Raw genomic sequence first — 20,308 nt, forward strand, 5'->3', positions numbered from 1 at the left:
CCGCATCAGGTTTTCCCCAAAAAAACCAAACGCATTTATTAAAAACAGAAAAATATACAAACTTTTTCAGTGCTTTGGTTCCGATTTTCTACAATAAAAGCTCTGATAAAACATTCCACTGTTCTCAAATATCTTATTTTTTTTCTGCACAAAATAAGATGAAAAATAAATAAACAAATCAAGAATAAAGAAAATCAATCAATCAGTAATAAATACATATAATAATAATAATAATAAAACGGCAAATAATAAAAAGTTAAGAAACCACATATAGTTGGTGGGTAGACAAATGATTTTTTTCAGATTAAAATGAACAAAGCATTATTAGAGCCCTGTAGACATGACAAAACACGACTATAGTCACATTTATACTCTTTTTATTTACAACATATTGCGCAACTGCAGGGTCTTGAGACCCATGCTAACTCGCAAACTAGAGAGCTAGCGACCTAAACGGTAGCCTTCAAGTTATTTCCTTTAAACTTAAATAGCCAAAAACGTACCACTTCCACACGGATAGGCAGGATAACTATTCACAGTTATTTAACCTTTAACATGAACATTAATCATTCATTCATTCATTCATTTTCTACCGCTTTTTCCTCACAAGGGTCGCGGGGGTGCTGGAGCCTATCCCAGCTGTCTTCGGGCGAGAGGCAGGGTACACCCTGGACTGGTCGCCAGCCAATCACAGGGCACATATAGACAAACAACCATTCACACTCACATTCATACCTATGGACAATTTGGAGTCGCTAATTAACCTAGCATGTTTTTGGAATGTGGGAGGAAATCGGAGTACCCGGAGAAAATCCACGCATGCACGGGGAGAACATGCAAACTCCACACAGAGATGCCCGAGGGTGGAATTGAACCCTGGTCTGTGAGCTGTGAGGTCTGCGCGCTAACCACTAGACCGCCGTGCCGCGAACATTAATCAAACGTAATAATTTTTTCTGGGTACATGATGCCATACAGCATCCATATCAAACTTGCGCGGGCCGCACTAACATTAAACTTTCATGTCAAGGCGGGGCCCTCAAACTAGTGTCCTGCGGGCCAGGACACTAGTGTTTGAGGACATTTGGACATTTTCAGCTGAATGAACTATTAATAATAAAGCCAATATTAGATGTATATGACACAGCAGTCCTTGCATGAGTACTCAGCCTGTTCGTCTTTTTATATTACAATTACGGATGTCCCATAATTAGCTCCCTGATTTAGTGTTGGTATTGTTGTCTTATATTGTTGTATCTATTGTGTTCAGAAATGAAAGTGATATAGAAATAAAAATAAAATAAAAAATAAAATAAAAGTGTGTTTAAAATATATTTATTTGGTTGGCAAAAATATATGTGTTGTGTTAAACACAACAAATTAAACACAAAAACATTCAATTATCTTGATAAAATCAAGTAAAACGTATCGGTATTACGGTAGTTTTGGTACTGGCAATACTGACCAAGTAGTTGATATCGAAGTTATGCAAACATTTGGCGTATCGCCTCCAATTACTTACGATGCTTCATACTTCAATTCAAAAATGTCACTGTACCTTCAGGAATGTATGTGGCCTGAATGGCGTGATGAATTGGACTTAAAATTTCATTTTATTTATTTTACAAGCGTCTCAAACTGCCAGATGTACTTGATTTTAACTTCGTGCTTCCCCGTTGCTCATAGACGGGGTTGACTTTAGATGTATCCGCCCAGTCAGATATTACAGAAAATCAAAACAATCGCCACTTTCAGTCGTAGATCTAAAAGAAAAATGGTCATATTTGATGTATACATTGTTTTATTGTTTAGCCTTCCTTTACATCGCTCACGTACTTTTTAGCTACAATTATTGAGCACAAACAAATATCATAGACGAACATAGGAAAGTTTCACCGGAAACAGATTATTTACTTCCGGGTTTCGTCTGGACACGTGTGTGCGCAGAGAAACCATAGCAAAGTCACCACTTCTTGGAAAAAACTGCTCCGAATCTGTGTTTCGGTATCATTCCAACATGTTGGAGCAGCTGGGTCTGATCGGGACCATCCTGGACGAGGAGCAGAGTCCGGAAGAACCCGACACCGAGTCCGACCAGGAGGTGAGGAAGGAATATTTCTCACCGGAGAAGTGCACCTCCGGGCGGCTAAAAAACAAACATAGCTCGGTTCTGTTCGGAAGTATACACATATAAACAATAGCAGTAGTAGTAGTAGTAGTAGTAGTAGTAGTAGTAGTTGTAGTAGTTGTAGTAGTTGTTTTTGTTCTGATTCCATACTAGTGTCCATGATAGGACGATAACTTCATCTCGTACCATCACATGCTAACAGTTACAAGCTCATTAATCATATTGTTGGGACAGGACAACAACAAAAACCCCACATAATAAAATTATTTAGTCCTGTGTTGTTTACCCATGTTCCAAAATACATTTCTTGGTCATTCAGACCTACTTCCAAGCTGACTCCTCACATGTTCTCATTCTTTTGTGTTCCAGGAAGAGCCAATCGTTCTGAACAGGAAGAAGAAGTTTGGTAGTCAGAGTCGCGGGGCGAAATACTTTAACACAGACTTTGTGTTTGGAGAGACAGACGGGCTGGCACATGATGACGACTGGGTCATGGCTGACGTGATGAAGCAGCTCAAGAAGAAGGTAGAACCCACCAGAACCAATGCCAGCCTAGTTCTGTTATGCTGCCATGTTCTGACCTCTTGATGCTTTTTTGTTTGCGTGGCAGAGAACTCTCACCACCCTAGACCAAAAAATAGAGAAAATTCGAAAGAAGCGAAAAGCTGAGGTACAGTCTGTCCACTTTCTACTGCTCAGGATGTCAACTGTCCATTGATGTGCATCAGTATGTCATTAAATCTCCTACTTCATGTTTGCTCTGCAGGAAAAATCATCTCAAAGTGATGCAGCCACGTCCTCTGCGACAAAGAAAGAAGACAAGGATGAAGAGGATGAGGAAGAAGAGAAGATGGAAATTAAACCTGATGAGGAGGAGGAGGATGATGATGATGATGAAGATGAAGATGAGGATGAATTTAACTCTGACGATGAGGAGATTCTGACCAAAGCTGGTGAGTCCCACCAATCCAGAGACTTTTATTTTGAATTTTTAAAGGAAGCAGTAACAGAGGAGGTGCTGATACTACTGAAGATGCTAATCATAATGCTAACAACAATGCTCATAAGTGTTGGCTGCTTGCAGATACGTTGAGAGAGAAGGAACGACGAGGGAAAAGGAGGAAGGTAGAAGAGGAGGTGAGGAAGAGGGGGTTGACTATTTATGGAATTTAGTGCTTTGTCGCCATGGTAACAGATGTGCGTTTATAAATTTGTGTGTGTTCAGGCTCAGTCGTTCCATGAAGACGCCTCACAGTTCGATGACACGCTGACCTTTGATGATATGAACCTGTCTAGACCCATCCTGAAGGTAACGCTTCTCCACAGCTTGGTCATCTGAGGAGATGCTCAAGTTTTTTTTGCTGTAGTCTTCTTTTTGCTTGTAAACGTGTAAAGTTCTATGAAGTACTTTCAGTGTTTTGGTCCTGCACAGAGACTTGTCTGACTTTGGGGACAAACGTCCTCACTGCTGTGGTTCTCTTGAAGTTCTTCACCCAGTGCAGGTTCTGCTTCTGTTGTTTCACGCTGCTAACAAGGTATCGGGTTCTTACAGGCCATCACATCGTTGGGCTTCAAGCAGCCCACCCCCATTCAGAAGGCATGTGTCCCTGTTGGACTGCTGGGCCGAGACCTGTGCGCCTGCGCCGCTACTGGGACAGGTACAGTCCTCATGTGATCCAAGGCGAAGGTTCCGCACCAGATGTTATTGTCGGATTGTTCCTCTGCCCAGGAAAGACAGCAGCTTTCATGTTGCCCGTTTTGGAACGGTTGGTGTACAAGCCCACAACGTCCCAGGTGACCAGGGTGTTGGTTCTGGTTCCTACCAGAGAGTTGGGTATTCAGGTTCACTCTGTGGCCCGTCAGCTGGCCCAGTTCACCTCCATCACCACCTGCTTGGCCGTTGGTACGACTCCTCATCCACGCTGTCGTTCTGGACCTCAGCTCACCCGCTCGTCTCTCCGCAGGTGGATTGGACCTCAAGTCTCAGGAAGCTGTGTTGAGGGCGGGGCCAGACATCCTTATCGCAACACCCGGTCGACTCATCGATCACCTTCACAACACTCCCAGCTTCGAGCTTACTCACATTGAGATCCTGATCCTGGACGAAGCCGACAGGTAAGGAAGAACCGAGCAAGAACCAGAGCAGGACACGAGACAGCAAATGTTTCCATTTTTTGTGCTTGTCAGGATGTTGGACGAGTACTTTGAGGAACAGATGAAGGAGATCATCAGGCTATGCTCCTACAATCGACAGACCATGTTGTTCTCTGCTACCATGACCGAAGAGGTTCTCGCACCTGACCCCTTACTTGGCATCAATGTCCTGTGACCTGTGTCTTCACTGCCCGAGTGTCATGTGACCTTCCTCTCCAGGTGAAGGACTTGGCAGCTGTGTCACTGAAGCAGCCCGTCAGGATCTTCGTCAACAGCAACACCGACGTAGCTCCCTACCTGCGACAGGAGTTTGTCCGAATCAGAGCCAACCGCGAGGGGGACCGCGAGGCGGTGGTGGCAGGTACTGTTGTGTGTGACTGCACCGCTTGTTGGGCACAACTGGTGTCATGATGTTGTGGTTTGTGTCAGCTTTGTTGACAAGAACCTTCCAGGATCACGTGATGGTCTTCACACAGACCAGGAAGCAAGCACATAGACTGCACATCCTGCTGGGACTCATGGGGCTCAAGGTCGGGGAACTGCACGGAGAACTGAGCCAGAGCCAGAGACTGGAGAACCTCAGGTACATAGACGGAGACGCAGAAACAGAACCCCAGAAAAGAACCTCAGGAAGTGAAGTTAAGATGTTGTTTGCGTGTTTCTGCAGACGTTTTAAAGACGACCAGATCGACATCCTGGTGGCGACTGATGTTGCTGCCCGAGGTCTGGACATCGACGGCGTGAAAACGGTGAGAGCCTCCAGATGGACCCGAGCAGACAAGGTTTACTGAGGACCTGTTCCTCTCTTCTCCCGTGCCAGGTGATCAACTTCACCATGCCGTCCACGGTCAAGCACTACGTCCACCGAGTGGGCCGTACCGCCAGAGCCGGTCGCTCGGGTCGCTCGGTGTCGCTGGTCGGGGAGTCTGAGCGGAAGATGCTGAAGGAAGTGGTCAAGTCAGCAAAGAACTCGGTGAAGGCTCGCGTGCTGCCTCCAGGTACCGACTGGTGACGGGTAGAAACATTACCCGCCATTCTGGTCTTGTGGCACCAAACTGTCTTTATGTCTGACCCAGACGTCGTCCTCAAGTTCAGAGACCTCATCTCCAAACTGGAGAAAGACTTGGAAGCCGTCATGAAGCTGGAGAAGGAAGAAAAAGAGCTGGCCGCCTCCGAGGCCAAGGTACGTGCACACGTCTTTGAACCAGCGTACTGTATGCCATTCATTATGTCAATCATGACAACCAACCATGGAATTTCTGTGTGCGGGGATGCAGTTGAGTGTGGCACAGAAGCGTCTGGAAGGCTCCGCCCCCAATGACTCTCAGAGGGTTTGGTTTCAGACGCAGCAGGAGAGGAAACAGAGCCGCAGTGAGTAGAAAGTGGGACCACAGCAATACACTCTGGGTCAGGGGTCTCAAACTCAATTTACTTGGGGGCCACTGGAGCTCGGGTCTGGGTGAGACTGGGCCGCATCAGGTTTTCCAAAAAAAACGCATTTATTAAAAACCAAAAAATTAAAAAAACTTCGCTTTGGTTCCAATTTTCTACAAGAAAAGCTCTGATAAAACATTCCACTGTTCTCAAATATCTTACTTTTTATTTTTCTACACAAAATAAGATGAAAAATAAATAAACAAATGAAGAATAAAGAAAATCAATCAATCAGTAATAAATAAATATAGTAATAATAATAAAACGGCAAATAATAAAAACTTAAGAAACCACATATAGTTGGTGGGTAGACAAATGATTTTTTTCAGATTAAAATGAACAAAGCATTATTAGAGCCCTGTAGACATGGCAAAACACGACTATAGTCACATTTATACTTTCAGGGCTCGACAATAACGATGTACAGATGGCCCGGGGCAAGTTAAAACAAAATTCGGGCAAGTAAATCTAATCAGTGATATTCCCGTCGGGCAAGTGCACTTTAGCATGCCATACTGCCAAGAGTTTTTTTTTTTAAAGCGGTTCTTGTTGGGTGTTGGTAAAACACGGACTGCGTAATTCCGGTGGTAATTTGCAGAGCAATCCTTGCAAATCTTGAAATGGACCAATCAGAATCGTTTATTTAGACCGCGGTCCGCAGTCCACAGTCCGCGTTTTACCCACACCAGTTGTTCGCGATCAACCAATCAGCGATCGTTTGACTACAAAAACATCCATCATGGCGTCGCTGCCAACATCGTCTATTTCTGAAGGAAACAGCAAAAAGTTATGAACCAGTGCCTCCTAAACAAGTATTTTATTAGCGGCAGCAAATCAAATGATGGCACAGGTGAGTGAATCACATTGCTGTGACAATTTGAAGTGGTCAAGTGCTGACATTGCACAAGCTACAAAATCTAGCGCTTCCATTTCTCTGCGTATTTCCCTCATCTTTGCTTCACAAATTATTGTTTGACCATTGAGCTTTTTTTCTGAATTAAAAACACTTTACTAGTACACAAATGTGTCTATTCAATAATGTTTCATTGTGGTGCACAACTTATAAATATCACTGCTTACTACGACTACCATGTGTAAGGTAGTATGGTAGTACTCTCATTTCATCTTTATTTGAGATTCTCATGTGATGCCATAAAAAATTACATGATATCATTATGGCAGTCTTTTCATTTTACATGGGGCAAGTTCGGGCAAGTAGTTCTCACCTTAAGGATTCCCTATGGGCAAGTCATTTTGTTTTTTAATGTAGAGCCCTGACTTTTTTTATTTACAACATATTGCGCAACTGCAGGGTCTTGAGACACATGCTAACTCGCAAACTAGACAGCTAGCGACCTAAACGGTAGCCTTCAAGTTATCTCCTTTAAACTTAAATAGCCAAAAACTTACCACTTCCACACGGATAGGGAGGATAACTATTAACAGTTATTTAACCTTCAACAAGAACATTAATCAAACGTAATAATTATTTCTGGGTACATGATACCATACAGCATCCATATCAAACTTGCGCAGGCCGCACTAACATTAAACTTTCATATCAAGGCGGGGGCCTCAAACTAGTGTCCTGCGGGCCACATTTGTTCCACGGGCCGCGTGTTTGAGACCTCTGCTCTAGGTCTTTACACTCTACCTTGATACACCAGTTCTATATGCTCTAGCTCTACTGTGCTCACTCCCTCTTAAGCTGTAGCTTAGTTGTACAGTATACAGTCTAGCGCAGGGGTGGGCAAACTTTTTGACTCGCTTTTTCATTTAACAAAATTGATGGGGGGGGGGGGCAGACTCTATAGTATTTTACAAGTAATAGTCCATTTTTACAAGTAAAAGTGTTGTACAATCTGCTATATGTGCACTTTGAGATCATTTATTTGATGTAAAGTGCATTATAAATTACATTTATTATTATTATTAGGTTAGCGCGCAGACCTCCCAGCAAGGTGACCAGGGTTCAATTCCACCCTCGGCCATCTCTGTGTGGAGTTTGCATGTTCTCCCTGTGCATGCGTGGGTTTTCTCCGGGTACTCCGGTTTCCTCCCACATTCCAAAAACATGCTAGGTTAATTGGCCACTCCAAATTGTCCATAGGTATGAATGTGAGTGTGAATGGTTGTTTGTCTATATGTGCCGAAGAGCTGTCTTCGGGTGAGAGGCGGGGTACACCCTGGACTGGTCGCTAGCCACTCACAGGGCACATATAGACAAACAATAATTTTTGGAGCCCAGTGAGGATAAGCGGTAGAAAATGAATGAATGAATTTTGTAAACAACAGACCACATCAAATAACGAAATTGATAAAACAGCCACTTCCACCATCAAAAGGTTGGCTCAAGCCGTGATGCCAGGTTGTATGTTGAGTTTAAATGAAATACTTTGGAAAGAACAGGCGGGCCGTATTCAAACACTTGGCGGGCCGGATGTGGGCCCCCGGGCCGTAGTTTGCCCACCCCTGGTCTAGCGCTATGTACTAGCTCTAGCCCTATACATTCTATTTGCTCTAGTTCTATATTCTCTAATTCTATACATTCTGGTGCTATGTATTAGCTATGTGCTATGTATTACGCACTGTAGCTCAGTACACTAGTCTCGTACAATGTAGGTCTATGCACTCTAGTTCTGTATGCAGTAGCTCGACCAGCTCTCTGCTGGTTGTATATATTGTATTTGTATACATTGGAGTTGTGTGTGTGTGTGTGTGTGTGTGTGTGTGTGTGATATCAGTGTCAAAGGCGCTGCAGGAGTTTGACTTGGCCCTGCGAGGGAAGAAGAAAAGAGACAAGTTTGTGAAGGACAGCAAGAAGAAAGATATGACGGTCAGTTTCCTCTTTTCTCTTTGCGACAACTTGATCTCCCGTTCATGTGAAGTCAACACGTTTGCGTGTTTGTGTGCGTATGTCAGCCTGAGGAGCGCACTCAGTTTGAGATCCTGAAGGCCCAGATGTTCGCAGAGCGAGCAGCCAAGAGGGAGCGGCGACCCAAGCGAGCAAGAGCGATGGCCGAGGATGAGGCGCCACGTAAAGGTCAGAATGCAAAATCAAACGTGGTAAGGGCACACGGGCTGAACATCGCCTCGCCCCCTTGTTTTTAGCAGCCAATCAGAAAGCAGGAAAAGGAGGCCGCAAGTCTGTGTTCGACAAGGAACTAACCAACGTCAGCAACAAAGCTCTCAAACAGTACAGAGCAGGGTGGGTCACTTCTCGCGCTTTGCTTTATTATTATTGTCATTCATTTCATTTCAATTATTTTATTACATTCCTACTGTAATTGTTTTAATATTAATGTTAATATGTGTGCTTTCAGGCCATCCTTCAGCGACAGGAAGCGCCTGGGTTTGGACAGGAAGCGTTCAGGCGGCTCCAGGTACTTTTAATTCTTCTTTTTGCCATGCCATGTCTCCCTACTGTGTGTGTGTGTGTGTGTGTGTGTGTGTGTGTACTATGGAGGGTGGGTGGGAGGGGCTTTCTTTGTAATTGTTTTTCTTTTTAATTGTGGTAATTGTTTTTAATTCTGTAAAGCACTTTGTGTTGCATGTCTCTGCAAGAAAAGTGCTCTACAAATAAAGTTGATTTGATTTTGATTTTCTTCTTCAAGGCCTGGTTGACATTCTAAATGCTTTCTTGTCGTGCAGGTTCAGGAGGAAGTGAGTGGGGTCCACAATGGCGGCTGTGTCTTAAGTGTAAATCTTCCTTGTTCTTCATCCAAGAGTTATAAATACATTGTGAAGAAATGTTACAAAGCAGTGTTTGGTTTGTCAAGCAGAAAATGTACAACAGTGTAGTTAAACACCATAAAAGAAACAAGTGATTTTATTGAGAATACTAGTAAGTACAATCAGTCACACATGGAAGCCACGTTAAATAAAACACTTTGCTACAGTAATAGTCAATGGACCTGACGACGCCCCCTGTAGGCCAGGTTAGGAAGTGCAAGTGCTCGTCACAAACGAGTCCAAAAGTTTATCCCTATCTTCAATAAGCGAAAGTGAACTTAATGACTGCCATGCTGCATGGATATATATTTGGATTATTATGATGATTATAATGCCATGGACATCGCCATGTTAAGTATTTCTCGGTCGCTGGTGTCACGTGACCGCTAAGCGCGTCATTGTCTCATTAGCTTTTTAATTAACGTTCGGATAAATTGCTCCATTTCACACTACGTACTTGTCTATATATAACGTCTGTTATTAGTTCCTCAGACTTGTTAGCGTTTTCGCCGCTCTTTAATATATCAAGCCATGCTAAAGTAGCATAATATGAGATTATTTTAAAAAGCTTTTACACCCGTGGAGTTAATTTTAGCGTTGCTAGCGTTCGAAGGGCTCACCTAGCATCATCGGCTACCTTAATGTGTGTGGAGTCAGACTAGAAAAGCTTCTACTGTTATTGTTCGTCTTTGCAATGTTGACGATTCAAAGGCAAGACTTTGTTCTGAGAATTAGCGCCCCCTTCAGGTCCATATGTGACATGACAATAACACAGTAACAATACATGTAGCGGTGATGTGTGTGTCGAAACAAAGTGGACACAAGCAGGCAACTAGTGTGGACCAATCAGGAGTGAGTGTGTCCCTGCCGTGAACATATCAGGAGCGATCGCATCCTTTCAGTGAACCAGTCAGGACTGAGTGCATCCTTTCAGCGAACCAATCAGGAGTGAGTGTGTCCTGTCATTGTAAAAAAAAAAGAAAAAAAGTCGACGACACAAACCCAGCTGGTGTGTTTTCACTTCACTGTCACTCCAGCTGGTGTTTTTGTCATTCACATTTCTATTGTTATTACTATTATTATTATTATTAATGCAGTTCTGCTGGTTCTGCTTGCTTTACACTCAAATCTACTTGGTTCCGGTCCAGGCGTGGTCCGAGTGTGGCGAGGGGGCACAGAGCTCCGAGTCCGAGTCTGACTCAGCCTCTGCAATGTATGGTCGAATGGTGGCACAGCAGGAGGTTCCGCCCACGCCGCGGCGTTCCCCCAGGTTGGCAGCAGCTGAGTAGAAGCCATTGTTGAGGAAGTCTAGGTTTTCTCTGGACTGCGAGATGGAGAAGCCGCTGAAGGAGCGCTCCAGCTCGTCGTGGTCCACAGATGGGATGGATACGGAGGCGTCGCTGTCCAGCTTGCCCTCCTCGTGGGTGCTCTCAGCTCCCCTCTCTGATCTTTCGGCACCCGCACGCTCTCCGACACTGTGGCGGTTGGAACGGTTTCCTCCGTGTCGTTCACCAGCCGGCGGCGGTGGGAGTCGAACGAGCGAGGCGTCACCTGCAGGGCTCGGAGTGTTGCCATGGCTACGCTGAGGCGGGTGAGGGGCCTGCTGGTGAAGATGAGAACTGATTGGCTGCCAAGAGGTGGAGGGGGTGCAGGTGGCGGCGTTGTAGTTCCTGTGCCCGGTAGAACTGCTGGAGCGGACCATCTTTGTCCCGAAGTGACTCTTGTCCGCACCGTCGCCGGGCAACACCCTGAGCAAACACAACAAACATTTCACTCCGGTTCTACAAACTAGTAGTGTTGTGGTCCAGCAGCAGCTACTGACTGGTGGATCTTGTGAATGGACTGGCTCTTCTCCAGCTGCTCCACTGGACTGTGGTAAGGCGGTGCAGGATCAGGCTCCTTGGATCCAAAGTATGCATCTGTCTCGGCCTGAGGAATTCCCATTCGCTGAATGTAGATGTTCACAAGGAAGTCCAGCTTCCTCTCCATAGACAGAACCTGAGGAACATGGAGACACATGAGAAGTGAAGGTCTGTCACCAGCAGAACTCCTGGCAGTCTCACCTGCTTCTCCACCTTTCCAAGTCGCCCCATCATACTTGGGTCCTCGGGTAGATCTTCGCCTGCTGATTTTGGTCGGTCCTTGTCTGCGATTGGCGTTCCTCTTCCCACGATTTGGTCCACTCTGACCATCAGACAAACCATCAGACAACCACAACTTAAACAGAAGTCAGCGCTTTGGCGAGAGTGTACCTGGATTGGAGGTTCTTGATGCGTGCCAGCATGTCCAGATGTCCTGCTGAATACTGTTCTATTACATCCATAACATCATAGGGACGAAGACTCTCCTTAAACTTCCTTTTGGACACCATGAAGCGCATGATACTGGGACAGACAGGAAATAGGAAGTCAACACAGAGGAGGGATCGGTTCTTCTGGACCGTACATGTGTCTTAGGTGGATATGCATGTCGCTGTAGTCTAGAACATATCTGAGATGGACTTGATTGATACCTGATGATGGGTCTGAGTTTATGTTGTGTCCTGCAGAGATCTTTTATATTTCTTACAGATATGGATCACTCTGACAGTGTTTGTGGATCGGCTGTCCTAGCGAGAATAACCATGTTTGTGACCTGCATGGTCAACATTGGACCTGGGTCTCAGTTTGCTTCCTGTGTAAATATGGAGAGGACTTGGACCTGGAGAGGATTTGACTCCCTGGAAGGATGAAGGAGTCTTTGCAGATAATACAAGAACCAAAAAGAGCAGCAGATAAAGCAGCTTCCACTCTTCTATGAAGACTTTCTATAAGACTTGTCCAATTGTGAGGTTACTGATGTTGGATCTGATCTAGTTCTTTCGCACCAAGCTCCTTCAAACAATTCAACAAGGTGGAGGTCCAGGGACAGTTATGGTCCTGGATGTCTCCAAAGAGGATAAAGCTGAATGTGAAGTACACAGCACACATGGAGAAAAAAAGGACCACTGAGAAGACATGACAGACGGGAAACCAGAAAAGACAACAACATAGACAACATGAATGCTAGCTAGGATGCTGTGTCTCAATTGGCGCACTTCAGTCTTTGAAACAAATGGCAGCTAGTGTGGCAGTGCAAAAGCAGATTGGTGATCCTCTCCCGCTCCCTGACCCCTTAAAGAGCTGCTCTGGATAACAAGATGACAGCTCAGGCTATTAGCTTGTTGGCTAGTGCCGTCGACTCTGGATTATTGGAGATATGTGGACGCGGGTTCAGTTTGTGGACGTTTTTGTTAATTTAGAATAGATTAAATTCAACTTTATTGTTATTGCTCATGTCACTGGTACAGGGCAACAAAATGTAGTTAGTGTAAAGGTTTGAACCCCCCCCCCCAAAAAAAACAAAAAACAAAGGGGTTTTCATTTAATCTTCCTATAATTTGTGGTTAAAAGTAGTTTCGCTGCTCGGTGCTGTTGCACAGTGGCGCCACAGGGGGGCATTGCGGCTTGGTTGTTGGGAAGGCCACACACAGCGGTGAAGAACAGATAAATAAACTTCTGTGATGGAGAGACGACCAACTGTTCAGGTTGGTGAAAAAGAGTGTTTTTTAAGTACACCACGATATGTAGTATAGTCATGTAGAGTGACTTTTGATGCATCTGTACTGTATATTAGCTGTTTATGTGAGAAAAGAAAGTCTGTGTATATAACATACATGTGTATATTCGCTAATGCTAACACGCCTAGCGGTGGGAACCGAAGCCTGGCCGCCTTTAGCACCCATTTTAGGTGCAAGTGAAGTAGATAGACAAAAGAATGAGTGAAGGAACAAAATGGATGTATATTTCAATGTATATTTCTTTATATATATATATATATATATATATATATATATATATATATATATATATATATATATATATTATCTTAATATGGCTATTTCCTGTCAATTAGCAGAGCATGCTTGAAGTCTAATTTAGGGAGGTAACATTAGCATCCAACCAGAAGTGCAAATTTATAAATACCATATAAATAAATAAATGAAGAAATAAGCTGTAAAAACCGTCTGTGTGCTTAGCAATTTGTGATGCCCTCCTGAGACAACGCTTCCTGTAGATGTCTCCGATGACAGGAAGTGAGGCTCCGGCAATACGTTAGGCATGCGTTGTAATATTATGAGGAAAAATGACCTAATTCTAGTAACAAAAATGAAATACTGTCAAATGTGGCAAGGTTGCATATCCTCCAGGCCCCCCAGCCTGCTTCCCTGCCTAGCCCCCTTCATTTTTCAGGAAGTGGCCCTCGCTGGAAAAACGTTTGGACGCCCGTGCCGCAGATGGAAGGATGTCCCGATAAGGAGTGACTTCTGTAAGTTGTTATCGTTGACACGTACGGCAACATATACTAGCGTCTGTACCGCACAGCTAAAATGCACATTTGCTAATTTACTGAACGCATCTTGGCTATGAGGGTGAAATCTAGAAAAAGTCCTAACAAATTAATTTTTAATGATTGTCAAATAAGCTGCACAGCGGTCGAGTGGTTAGTGCGTAGACCTCACAGCTAGGAGACCAGGTTTCAATTCCACCCTCTGGAGTTTGCATGTTCTCACGCATGTGTGGGTTTTCTCCGGGTACTCCGTAGGTATGAATGTTGAATGGTTGTTTGTATGTGCCCTGTGATTGGCTGGTGGGTGTACCCCGCCTGGACTGGTGGCCACTCGTGATTCACACGAGTGTCGGCACTCACCCGATGACGCAGAACAGTTTACTAGCGAATTTAGAGCGACCTCTCCAGCCCCGATAGCGACAGCAGCACCCCGCAGCCCACATGCAAACCATGTACTCCACCCCAAACACCACGATGGTCACCACTTCCTGTTACCGACGAGAACGGCATCCTTTGGGTCAGAGTGATGACTGATTGCTGATTGATGGTGCTCCAGGCGGGGTACACCCTGGACTGGTGGACTGGTGGCCAGCCAATCACAGGGCACATATAGACAAACAACCATTCAACATTCATACCTACGGAGTACCCGGAGAAAACCCCCAAGACAGCTGGGATAGGCTCCAGCACCCCCGCGACCCTCTTGAGGATAAGCGGTAGAAAATTAATGAAGGAATGAATGATTGTGGGGGAAAAATCTGGAGGGTACTTTATGGCAATAAAACATTGGCGAATGCTGGTGGTTGACGAGTGGGTAGTGGGTAGTACTCCATTGAGACACAGCCTGTCTGCTCTTACCCAACAGTTGATGGTGACCTGGGTGAGCCTGGGTGAGCAAAATAAATGAAAACAAAAAGAAATGAAAATGAATCAAAAGTAAAATGACTCGAGTGCAGCAAATAAACGCCAGCAAAGCGATGATGAAGTCAATAAAGCGGGCGTGAACGTTCCGGAAGCGTCCATACCAGATGGCTCTGATGGTGACCTTGATGCCGGGGGTCAGGTCCTGCGGGACAAACTCGCAGTGACAGCTCTTGTTATCGTCGGCCATGTCTTCTCCCGGCAGGCTGGCGTCTGCAACAGTGACACGTCACTGCCGAGCGTGCACGTGTGTTGGCATACGTGTGTGTGTGTGTGTGCGCTAACCTGGCGAGCTCTTTTGTCTGAACTCCTCATCCTGCATCTCTATGAGAACTACCAAGACAAACAACCTCAGCATCAGCACCGCCACCACAACAACGTGAAGCGCTACCCTGTCAAAGCATCCTCACTTTCTTGCCTGCCTCCTTCCCTTGTCTCCTACCTTGTTTTGTGTATGTGTCCTCAGGTTTGAGGTTCAAATGGATCAAAGACTGAACAGGACTTTGCAAGACGTTCAACGTTGTGAGCCCTGACCTTCTTACCTTCAGAGTTCTGGCGAGAGGCTGCTCCTCGGATCCTGAAGGCCTGTCTGGTTCTGCTGCGTTCTCCAAAGCTCCAGCTCTTAGGAACCTTGCTGGGACTGTCCTCCAGACTGGGATCTATACTGGGGGAGCGTCGCAAAGCCTGAACACCCCCAGGGACACTGGGAACTCCAAGAGGAACTCCTGGGCCAACTACTGGAGAAAGGTAGTAGTATGTTGACCCACTTCCTATCTTCAGGAACACATCCACTTAAAGGACCACTCACCGTGTTGAGGAGAACCTTTTCCTTTGGTTCCTGAACTGCGTGGAGATGAGAAGACCCTCTCCTTCAGACTGACCTTCTGACTGTGGGGACAGGTCGATGGTCAAAGTGTGCTTGCCTAATTTTTAGATTATCTCGGATTCTGACCTGGGAGACGGTTCTGGTTGGACGTCCTTCCTGAAGGTGGACAAAACAGACAGAAAGGTAAGCCTGAAGGTAAGCCTGAAGGTAAGCCTGAAGGTAAGCCTGAAGGTAAGCCTGAAGGTAAGCCTGAAGGTAAGCCTTCGTGCTTCACACTGATGATAGAAAAGACATACAACCTGAACGAAAGCCCAGACTTGTTCTTGAGGTTCCTCAGCAGGTCCAGCTGATTGAGGGGAGGGATTAACCTGCAGAGACATGCGATGACACTTCCTGCTGCCTGATATGTTTCCCTAATGGGGATCTCACTCACCTGTACATGGGGACGGACACAGTCCTCTCGTAATAGTCCCATGTTGACGTCAGGTCGGATCGACTCAAGTTTGTGGCGTAGACCCTCCACGCCGCCTGGAGAGCGAGACTCGGGTTACTTCCGTTCACATGCTTTGATGTTATACCTGTTTGAGGTCATGCCTGTATGAGGTCACGCCTGTATGAGGTCATGCCTTTATGAAGTCACGCCTGCATGAGGTCACGCCCCTATGAGGTTATGCCTGTAGTATGAGGCTATGCCTGTAGTATGAGGTCATGCTTGTAGTATGAGGTCATGCTTGTAGTATGAGGTCATGCCTGTAGTATGAGGTCACGCCTGTAGTATGAGGTCACGCCTGTAGTATGAGGTCACGCCTGTAGTATGAGGTCATGCTCGTATGAGGTCACGGCCGTATGAGGTCACGGCCGTATGAGGTCACGCCCGTAGATGTCACGCCCCTATGAGGTTATGCCTGTAGTATGAGGTCATGCCTGTAGTATGAGGGCATGCCTGTAGTATGAGGTCACGCCTGTAGTATGAGGTCACGCCTGTAGTATGAGGTCACGCCTGTAGTATGAGGTCATGCCCGTATGAGGTCACGCCTGTAGTATGAGGTCACGCCTGTAGTATGAGGTCACGGCCGTATGGGGTCACACCCGTAGTATGAGGTCACGCCCGTAGTATGAGGTCACGCCCGTAGCATGAGGTCACGTCCGTAGCATGAGGTCACGCCCGTAGCATGAGGTCACGCCCGTAGCATGAGGTCACGCCCGTAGCATGAGGTCACGCCCGTATGAGGTCACGCCTTTAGTATGAGGTCACGCCTGTAGTATGAGGTCACGCCTGTAGTATGAGGAGGTCACGCCTGTAGTATGAGGAGGTCACGCCCGTATGAAGTCACGCCCGTAGTTTGAGGCCACGCCCGCATGAGGTCACGGCCGCATGGGGTCACGCCTGTAGTATGAGGTCACGGCCGCATGAGGTCATGCCTGTATGAGGTCACGCCCGTAGCATGAGGTCACGCCCGGAGCATGAGGTCACGCCCGTATGAGGTCACGCCCGTATGAGGTCACGCCCGTATGAAGTCATGCCTGTATGTGGTCATACCTGTATGAGCCCAGCTGCTGGGTTGCGTCTCTTCTCAAAGTGTTTCTGTCTGTGCTGCTCCTGAACCTTCAGAGCAAAACCAGACCCCAGGATGCCCTGACAAAGAATGAGAGAGACAAGAGAGCAGGTCAGTCACCAGGCTAACTCAGGTAACACACACACACACACACTTACAGCTGGGAGGGCAAAGAAGGACACTCCAATGAGAGTGAAGGTCGCCGCCAGCAGACGTCCATTCCAGGTGATGGGGAACTTGTCTCCGTAACCAATGGTTGTCAAGGTGATCTGACAGAGACAAAGAAAAAAGACATGGCATCTCATGCTAATGCAATCTCATTAGCATGTTTGGCATTAGAAGACATGGTCCACTGTTGCTTGCAAATGAGTCTCACCAGTCCCCACCAAAGGGCATCAGCGTACGTCTCAAACTGCTCGTTGTCTTCTTTCTCTGCCAAATAAACCAGGAAGCTGGCCAGGATGAGACACAGGAAGCCGATGTACCAAGCGGTGATCAGCTCCTACACACACACACACACACACACACACACACACACACATTGGCTGTCTTGTGTCTTGAAGACTAGTAGGACAACATGTGAGCATCCAATGGAATGACATCATAGTTTTTCAAATGTTACAGATTTTGCTACTGTGTGATGTGGAGTACAATCTCATTTTGTAATGTGTACTTAGTTCCTGTTCCTCCTTATCTGAGGTCTGGCTGCGGGGGCACGGAAGGCCGACATCCCACTCCCCAGCTACTTTGTCGAGCTCCTCCTGATGGATCCCGAGGTGTTCCCGGGCTAGTTGAGAGACAGAGTCTCTCTAATGCTACAGTCATTCCTCAGGCCTCCTCCCGGTAGGACGTGTCCTAAAACACCTCCTGGAGGAGGCGTCCGTGGAGGCATCCTGACCAGATATAATTTGTTATGCACTTTATCAGAACTGACAGTTGCAATATTTACTTTTTCTTCTTCTGTCCTTTTTAATGGTAAATTACAACCAATGGAGTTGGGCCCTCCTCATCCGCTACGTAGCCTTCATAGCGACTGTGCACTCATTTGGAGTACAACACGCACTCATGCACTCAAAAGGCTAAGTGTGAGTACTAAGCGCCAGTTGAGACACAGCCTGCTGGGATGGGGTCAAAGTGGAGGCGTTACCTTGCTGTGGGCGTACACTACCGAGCCCAGTAGCTTCCAGGTTCCACCCCGCCGGTCCATTCGGATCATTCGGAGAATCTGAAGGAAACGCAGCGAGCGGATGGCCGAGGTGGCGAAGACATTTCCCTGCGTCCCCGCGGCCAGCACGGATATGGACGCAATCAGCACCATGATGTCTGCGGTCGGACCAGAGGTTGGGTCAGTCGGAGCATTCTTCCGCGGTGTGATTCACACGAGTGTCGGCACTCACCGATGACGCAGAACGGTTTCCTGGCGAATTTAAGTCGACCTCTCCAGCCCCGATAGCGACAGCAGCACCCCGCGGCCCAGATGCGAACCATGTACTCCACCCCAAACACCACAATGGTCACCACTTCCTGTTACCGACGAGAACGCCATCCTTTGGGTCAGAGTGATGACTGATTGATGGCGCTGAATGGACCAATAATGGACCATTACCAAGATGTAGAGCGCATCCTCTGAGCTCTTCTCATACTCTCGGATGGTGGAGAAGACGGACAGAACCAGACAGGAGAAGACCAGGAGGAACCTACAAGGACAGGAAGAGTCTTATCTTTCCGAAAGTGATCACCGCTTTCCGTGGAAAGATGTGAAATGTGAGGACTTATTGATCCAGGACTCACACGTAAGCGTGATAGATGAAAGCCCATCCTCTGGGTCTCTCCAGGACGTTGTACAGGAAGTTCTGCAGACGCCTGTAGAGGGCGTTTCTTTTAGGGGGCTTCTTGCCTCCTCCGGAGACGCTGCTGCGCTGCCGGCGAGGACCTTCATCAGCTCCTCAAGAAGAACAATCATTTGTGTTGTCAAACAACAAAGATCACACTAATCGTCCGCTGCTGTGGTCACAACCAAACACAAAAAGATACGGTTAGAGTCCACACATCTTCTGGTTCGGAATTAAATCTGAGATTTAACCAAGTGGATATAAATTGCATGAAGATGTTGAAAATGTTCCTGGAGAGTCAGGGAATAAGGATCAGCACGCCTGTGGGAAAGCTCCAAGATGTATCACTGCTGGATGTTTCTGGCTTACATATCATTGATTTTTTTCATGACTGTCACTCAACCATGGTCTGGTTTTGCTCATCTTGGGTGGCATCATATCCGCTATTTTGCTCTGCGTTCACATTGCCATCTCTGAGGCATTTGGTCCGGTTCTGTGCTCACAATTGACCAAAGGAACCGAACTAGCAAAGAAAACTAGAGTTGGTTTATCAGTCCATGGTTATTACATTTATTTAATATAAATGACTTATTCATATTTTCATTCCTGTGCCACTAGAAGAGGTTAGCGTACATTTCCTACAATGGTGTGATTAATTAATCAGCTTCTATCATCCAGTCTTGGTACATGCTGGTCCAAATACACTCTGTTTGCTGCCATTTTATTTATCTTGTGACGTCACGACAATGCCCGAATCAGCGGACCGGGTTTTCACCTGCAATGAGTAGCGCTCCGTCCCTGCTGGACTCAGTCCCCCCGGCCTCCAGACCTACGAAACCGACCTTCAGCTTCTTCTGGTCGGCCTGGGCTCCGGGGAACACGCCGCCGTTACGCGACTTTTGCACCATGACGGAGAGAGAATCGAGCCCGACGTTCACTGGCAGCCGGCGGACACTCCACTGAAGGCGGCCCGGTCCGCTTGGAGCATCGCTGCTCGGAGAAGCGAGGATGAAGAGGAGAGATGCTGAGGAGACAAACAAGCTGCTGATCTGCAGATTATTTTGTCTCCACCTCAGCGACTTCCCGCGCAGACCGGAAGGAGAATGACGTCACTGGCGGGGTATCGATCCAGCGGACTGCCAAAAAGCATCCCATTGATCAAATGATATATTTGATCTACGAGACAGCGTGCAACTGCATGTCATTTTTTAATGTCCGACCTTCAGTCCCCATGGCAACAGGCCGTGGTTACCTTGACAACCACCGAAGGAACAGGGGAGATAGAGAGTTAAGAGAGAGGTGACAGGATTGAGGAAAAGAGCTGAGGAAGGATGTGATGATGTCATAAAGCAGAGGA

General features: G+C 46.6%; 2 protein-coding genes across 6 annotated transcripts; one reads left to right on the plus strand and one right to left on the minus strand.

The window, feature by feature from the left end:
• Positions 1 to 1,890: 1,890 nt before the first annotated feature.
• On the plus strand, positions 1,891 to 9,517 carry ddx27 (DEAD (Asp-Glu-Ala-Asp) box polypeptide 27). Of its 2 annotated transcripts, none has more exons than XM_058054796.1 (21): positions 1,891 to 2,101; positions 2,498 to 2,653; positions 2,739 to 2,798; positions 2,895 to 3,081; positions 3,213 to 3,265; positions 3,354 to 3,437; positions 3,681 to 3,786; positions 3,858 to 4,031; positions 4,093 to 4,243; positions 4,316 to 4,415; positions 4,502 to 4,643; positions 4,712 to 4,865; positions 4,950 to 5,031; positions 5,103 to 5,280; positions 5,359 to 5,465; positions 5,560 to 5,653; positions 8,461 to 8,552; positions 8,639 to 8,759; positions 8,831 to 8,924; positions 9,040 to 9,099; positions 9,368 to 9,517. In XM_058054796.1, exons 1-21 carry the CDS (start codon positions 2,018 to 2,020, stop codon positions 9,381 to 9,383), a joined length of 2,295 nt encoding a protein of 764 aa, XP_057910779.1. In that variant the 5' UTR covers positions 1,891 to 2,017; the 3' UTR covers positions 9,384 to 9,517. The 2 variants fall into 2 exon arrangements, with proteins under 2 accessions (XP_057910779.1, XP_057910778.1); XM_058054795.1 differs by having other exon boundaries at positions 1,892 to 2,101; positions 8,828 to 8,924; positions 9,368 to 9,515.
• On the minus strand, positions 9,499 to 20,225 carry LOC131106067 (potassium voltage-gated channel subfamily KQT member 2). Of its 4 annotated transcripts, none has more exons than XM_058054791.1 (19): positions 19,727 to 20,223; positions 18,911 to 19,064; positions 18,726 to 18,816; positions 18,517 to 18,643; positions 18,267 to 18,442; positions 17,496 to 17,621; positions 17,278 to 17,388; positions 17,104 to 17,199; positions 15,997 to 16,091; positions 15,863 to 15,931; positions 15,690 to 15,719; positions 15,546 to 15,625; positions 15,280 to 15,474; positions 15,023 to 15,070; positions 14,842 to 14,950; positions 11,701 to 11,832; positions 11,512 to 11,632; positions 11,271 to 11,446; positions 9,499 to 11,196 (listed from the first exon to the last, which is right to left on the minus strand). In XM_058054791.1, the coding sequence occupies exons 1-19, from the start codon at positions 19,857 to 19,859 to the stop codon at positions 10,578 to 10,580; spliced, it is 2,688 nt and encodes an 895-aa protein (XP_057910774.1). In that variant the 5' UTR covers positions 19,860 to 20,223; the 3' UTR covers positions 9,499 to 10,577. The 4 variants fall into 4 exon arrangements, with proteins under 4 accessions (XP_057910774.1, XP_057910775.1, XP_057910777.1 ...); XM_058054793.1 differs by having other exon boundaries at positions 9,500 to 11,196; positions 18,911 to 19,061; XM_058054792.1 differs by lacking the exon at positions 15,023 to 15,070 and having other exon boundaries at positions 19,727 to 20,225.
• Positions 20,226 to 20,308: the final 83 nt, after the last annotated feature.

This window comes from Doryrhamphus excisus, chromosome 18 (genome assembly GCF_030265055.1).
Source record: "Doryrhamphus excisus isolate RoL2022-K1 chromosome 18, RoL_Dexc_1.0, whole genome shotgun sequence".
In the NCBI taxonomy this organism is placed as follows: domain Eukaryota; kingdom Metazoa; phylum Chordata; class Actinopteri; order Syngnathiformes; family Syngnathidae; genus Doryrhamphus; species Doryrhamphus excisus.

Bases quoted from the DNA above. Each gene is read 5' to 3' on its own strand.
- ddx27 (XM_058054795.1), top strand. From the start codon at position 2,018: ATGTTGGAGCAGCTGGGTCTGATCGGGACCATCCTGGACGAGGAGCAG. The intron at 3,082-3,212 runs GTGAGTCCCACC...GGCTGCTTGCAG, and splicing joins GGAGATTCTGACCAAAGCTG to ATACGTTGAGAGAGAAGGAA. The intron at 4,416-4,501 runs GTTCTCGCACCT...CTTCCTCTCCAG, and splicing joins CTGCTACCATGACCGAAGAG to GTGAAGGACTTGGCAGCTGT.
- LOC131106067 (XM_058054791.1), bottom strand. From the start codon at position 19,859: ATGGTGCAAAAGTCGCGTAACGGCGGCGTGTTCCCCGGAGCCCAGGCC. The intron at 18,644-18,725 runs GTAATGGTCCAT...CGTCGGTAACAG, and splicing joins AGGATGCGCTCTACATCTTG to GAAGTGGTGACCATTGTGGT. The intron at 14,951-15,022 runs GTTAGCGCACAC...TCACTGTTGCAG, and splicing joins CAGACAAAAGAGCTCGCCAG to ACGCCAGCCTGCCGGGAGAA.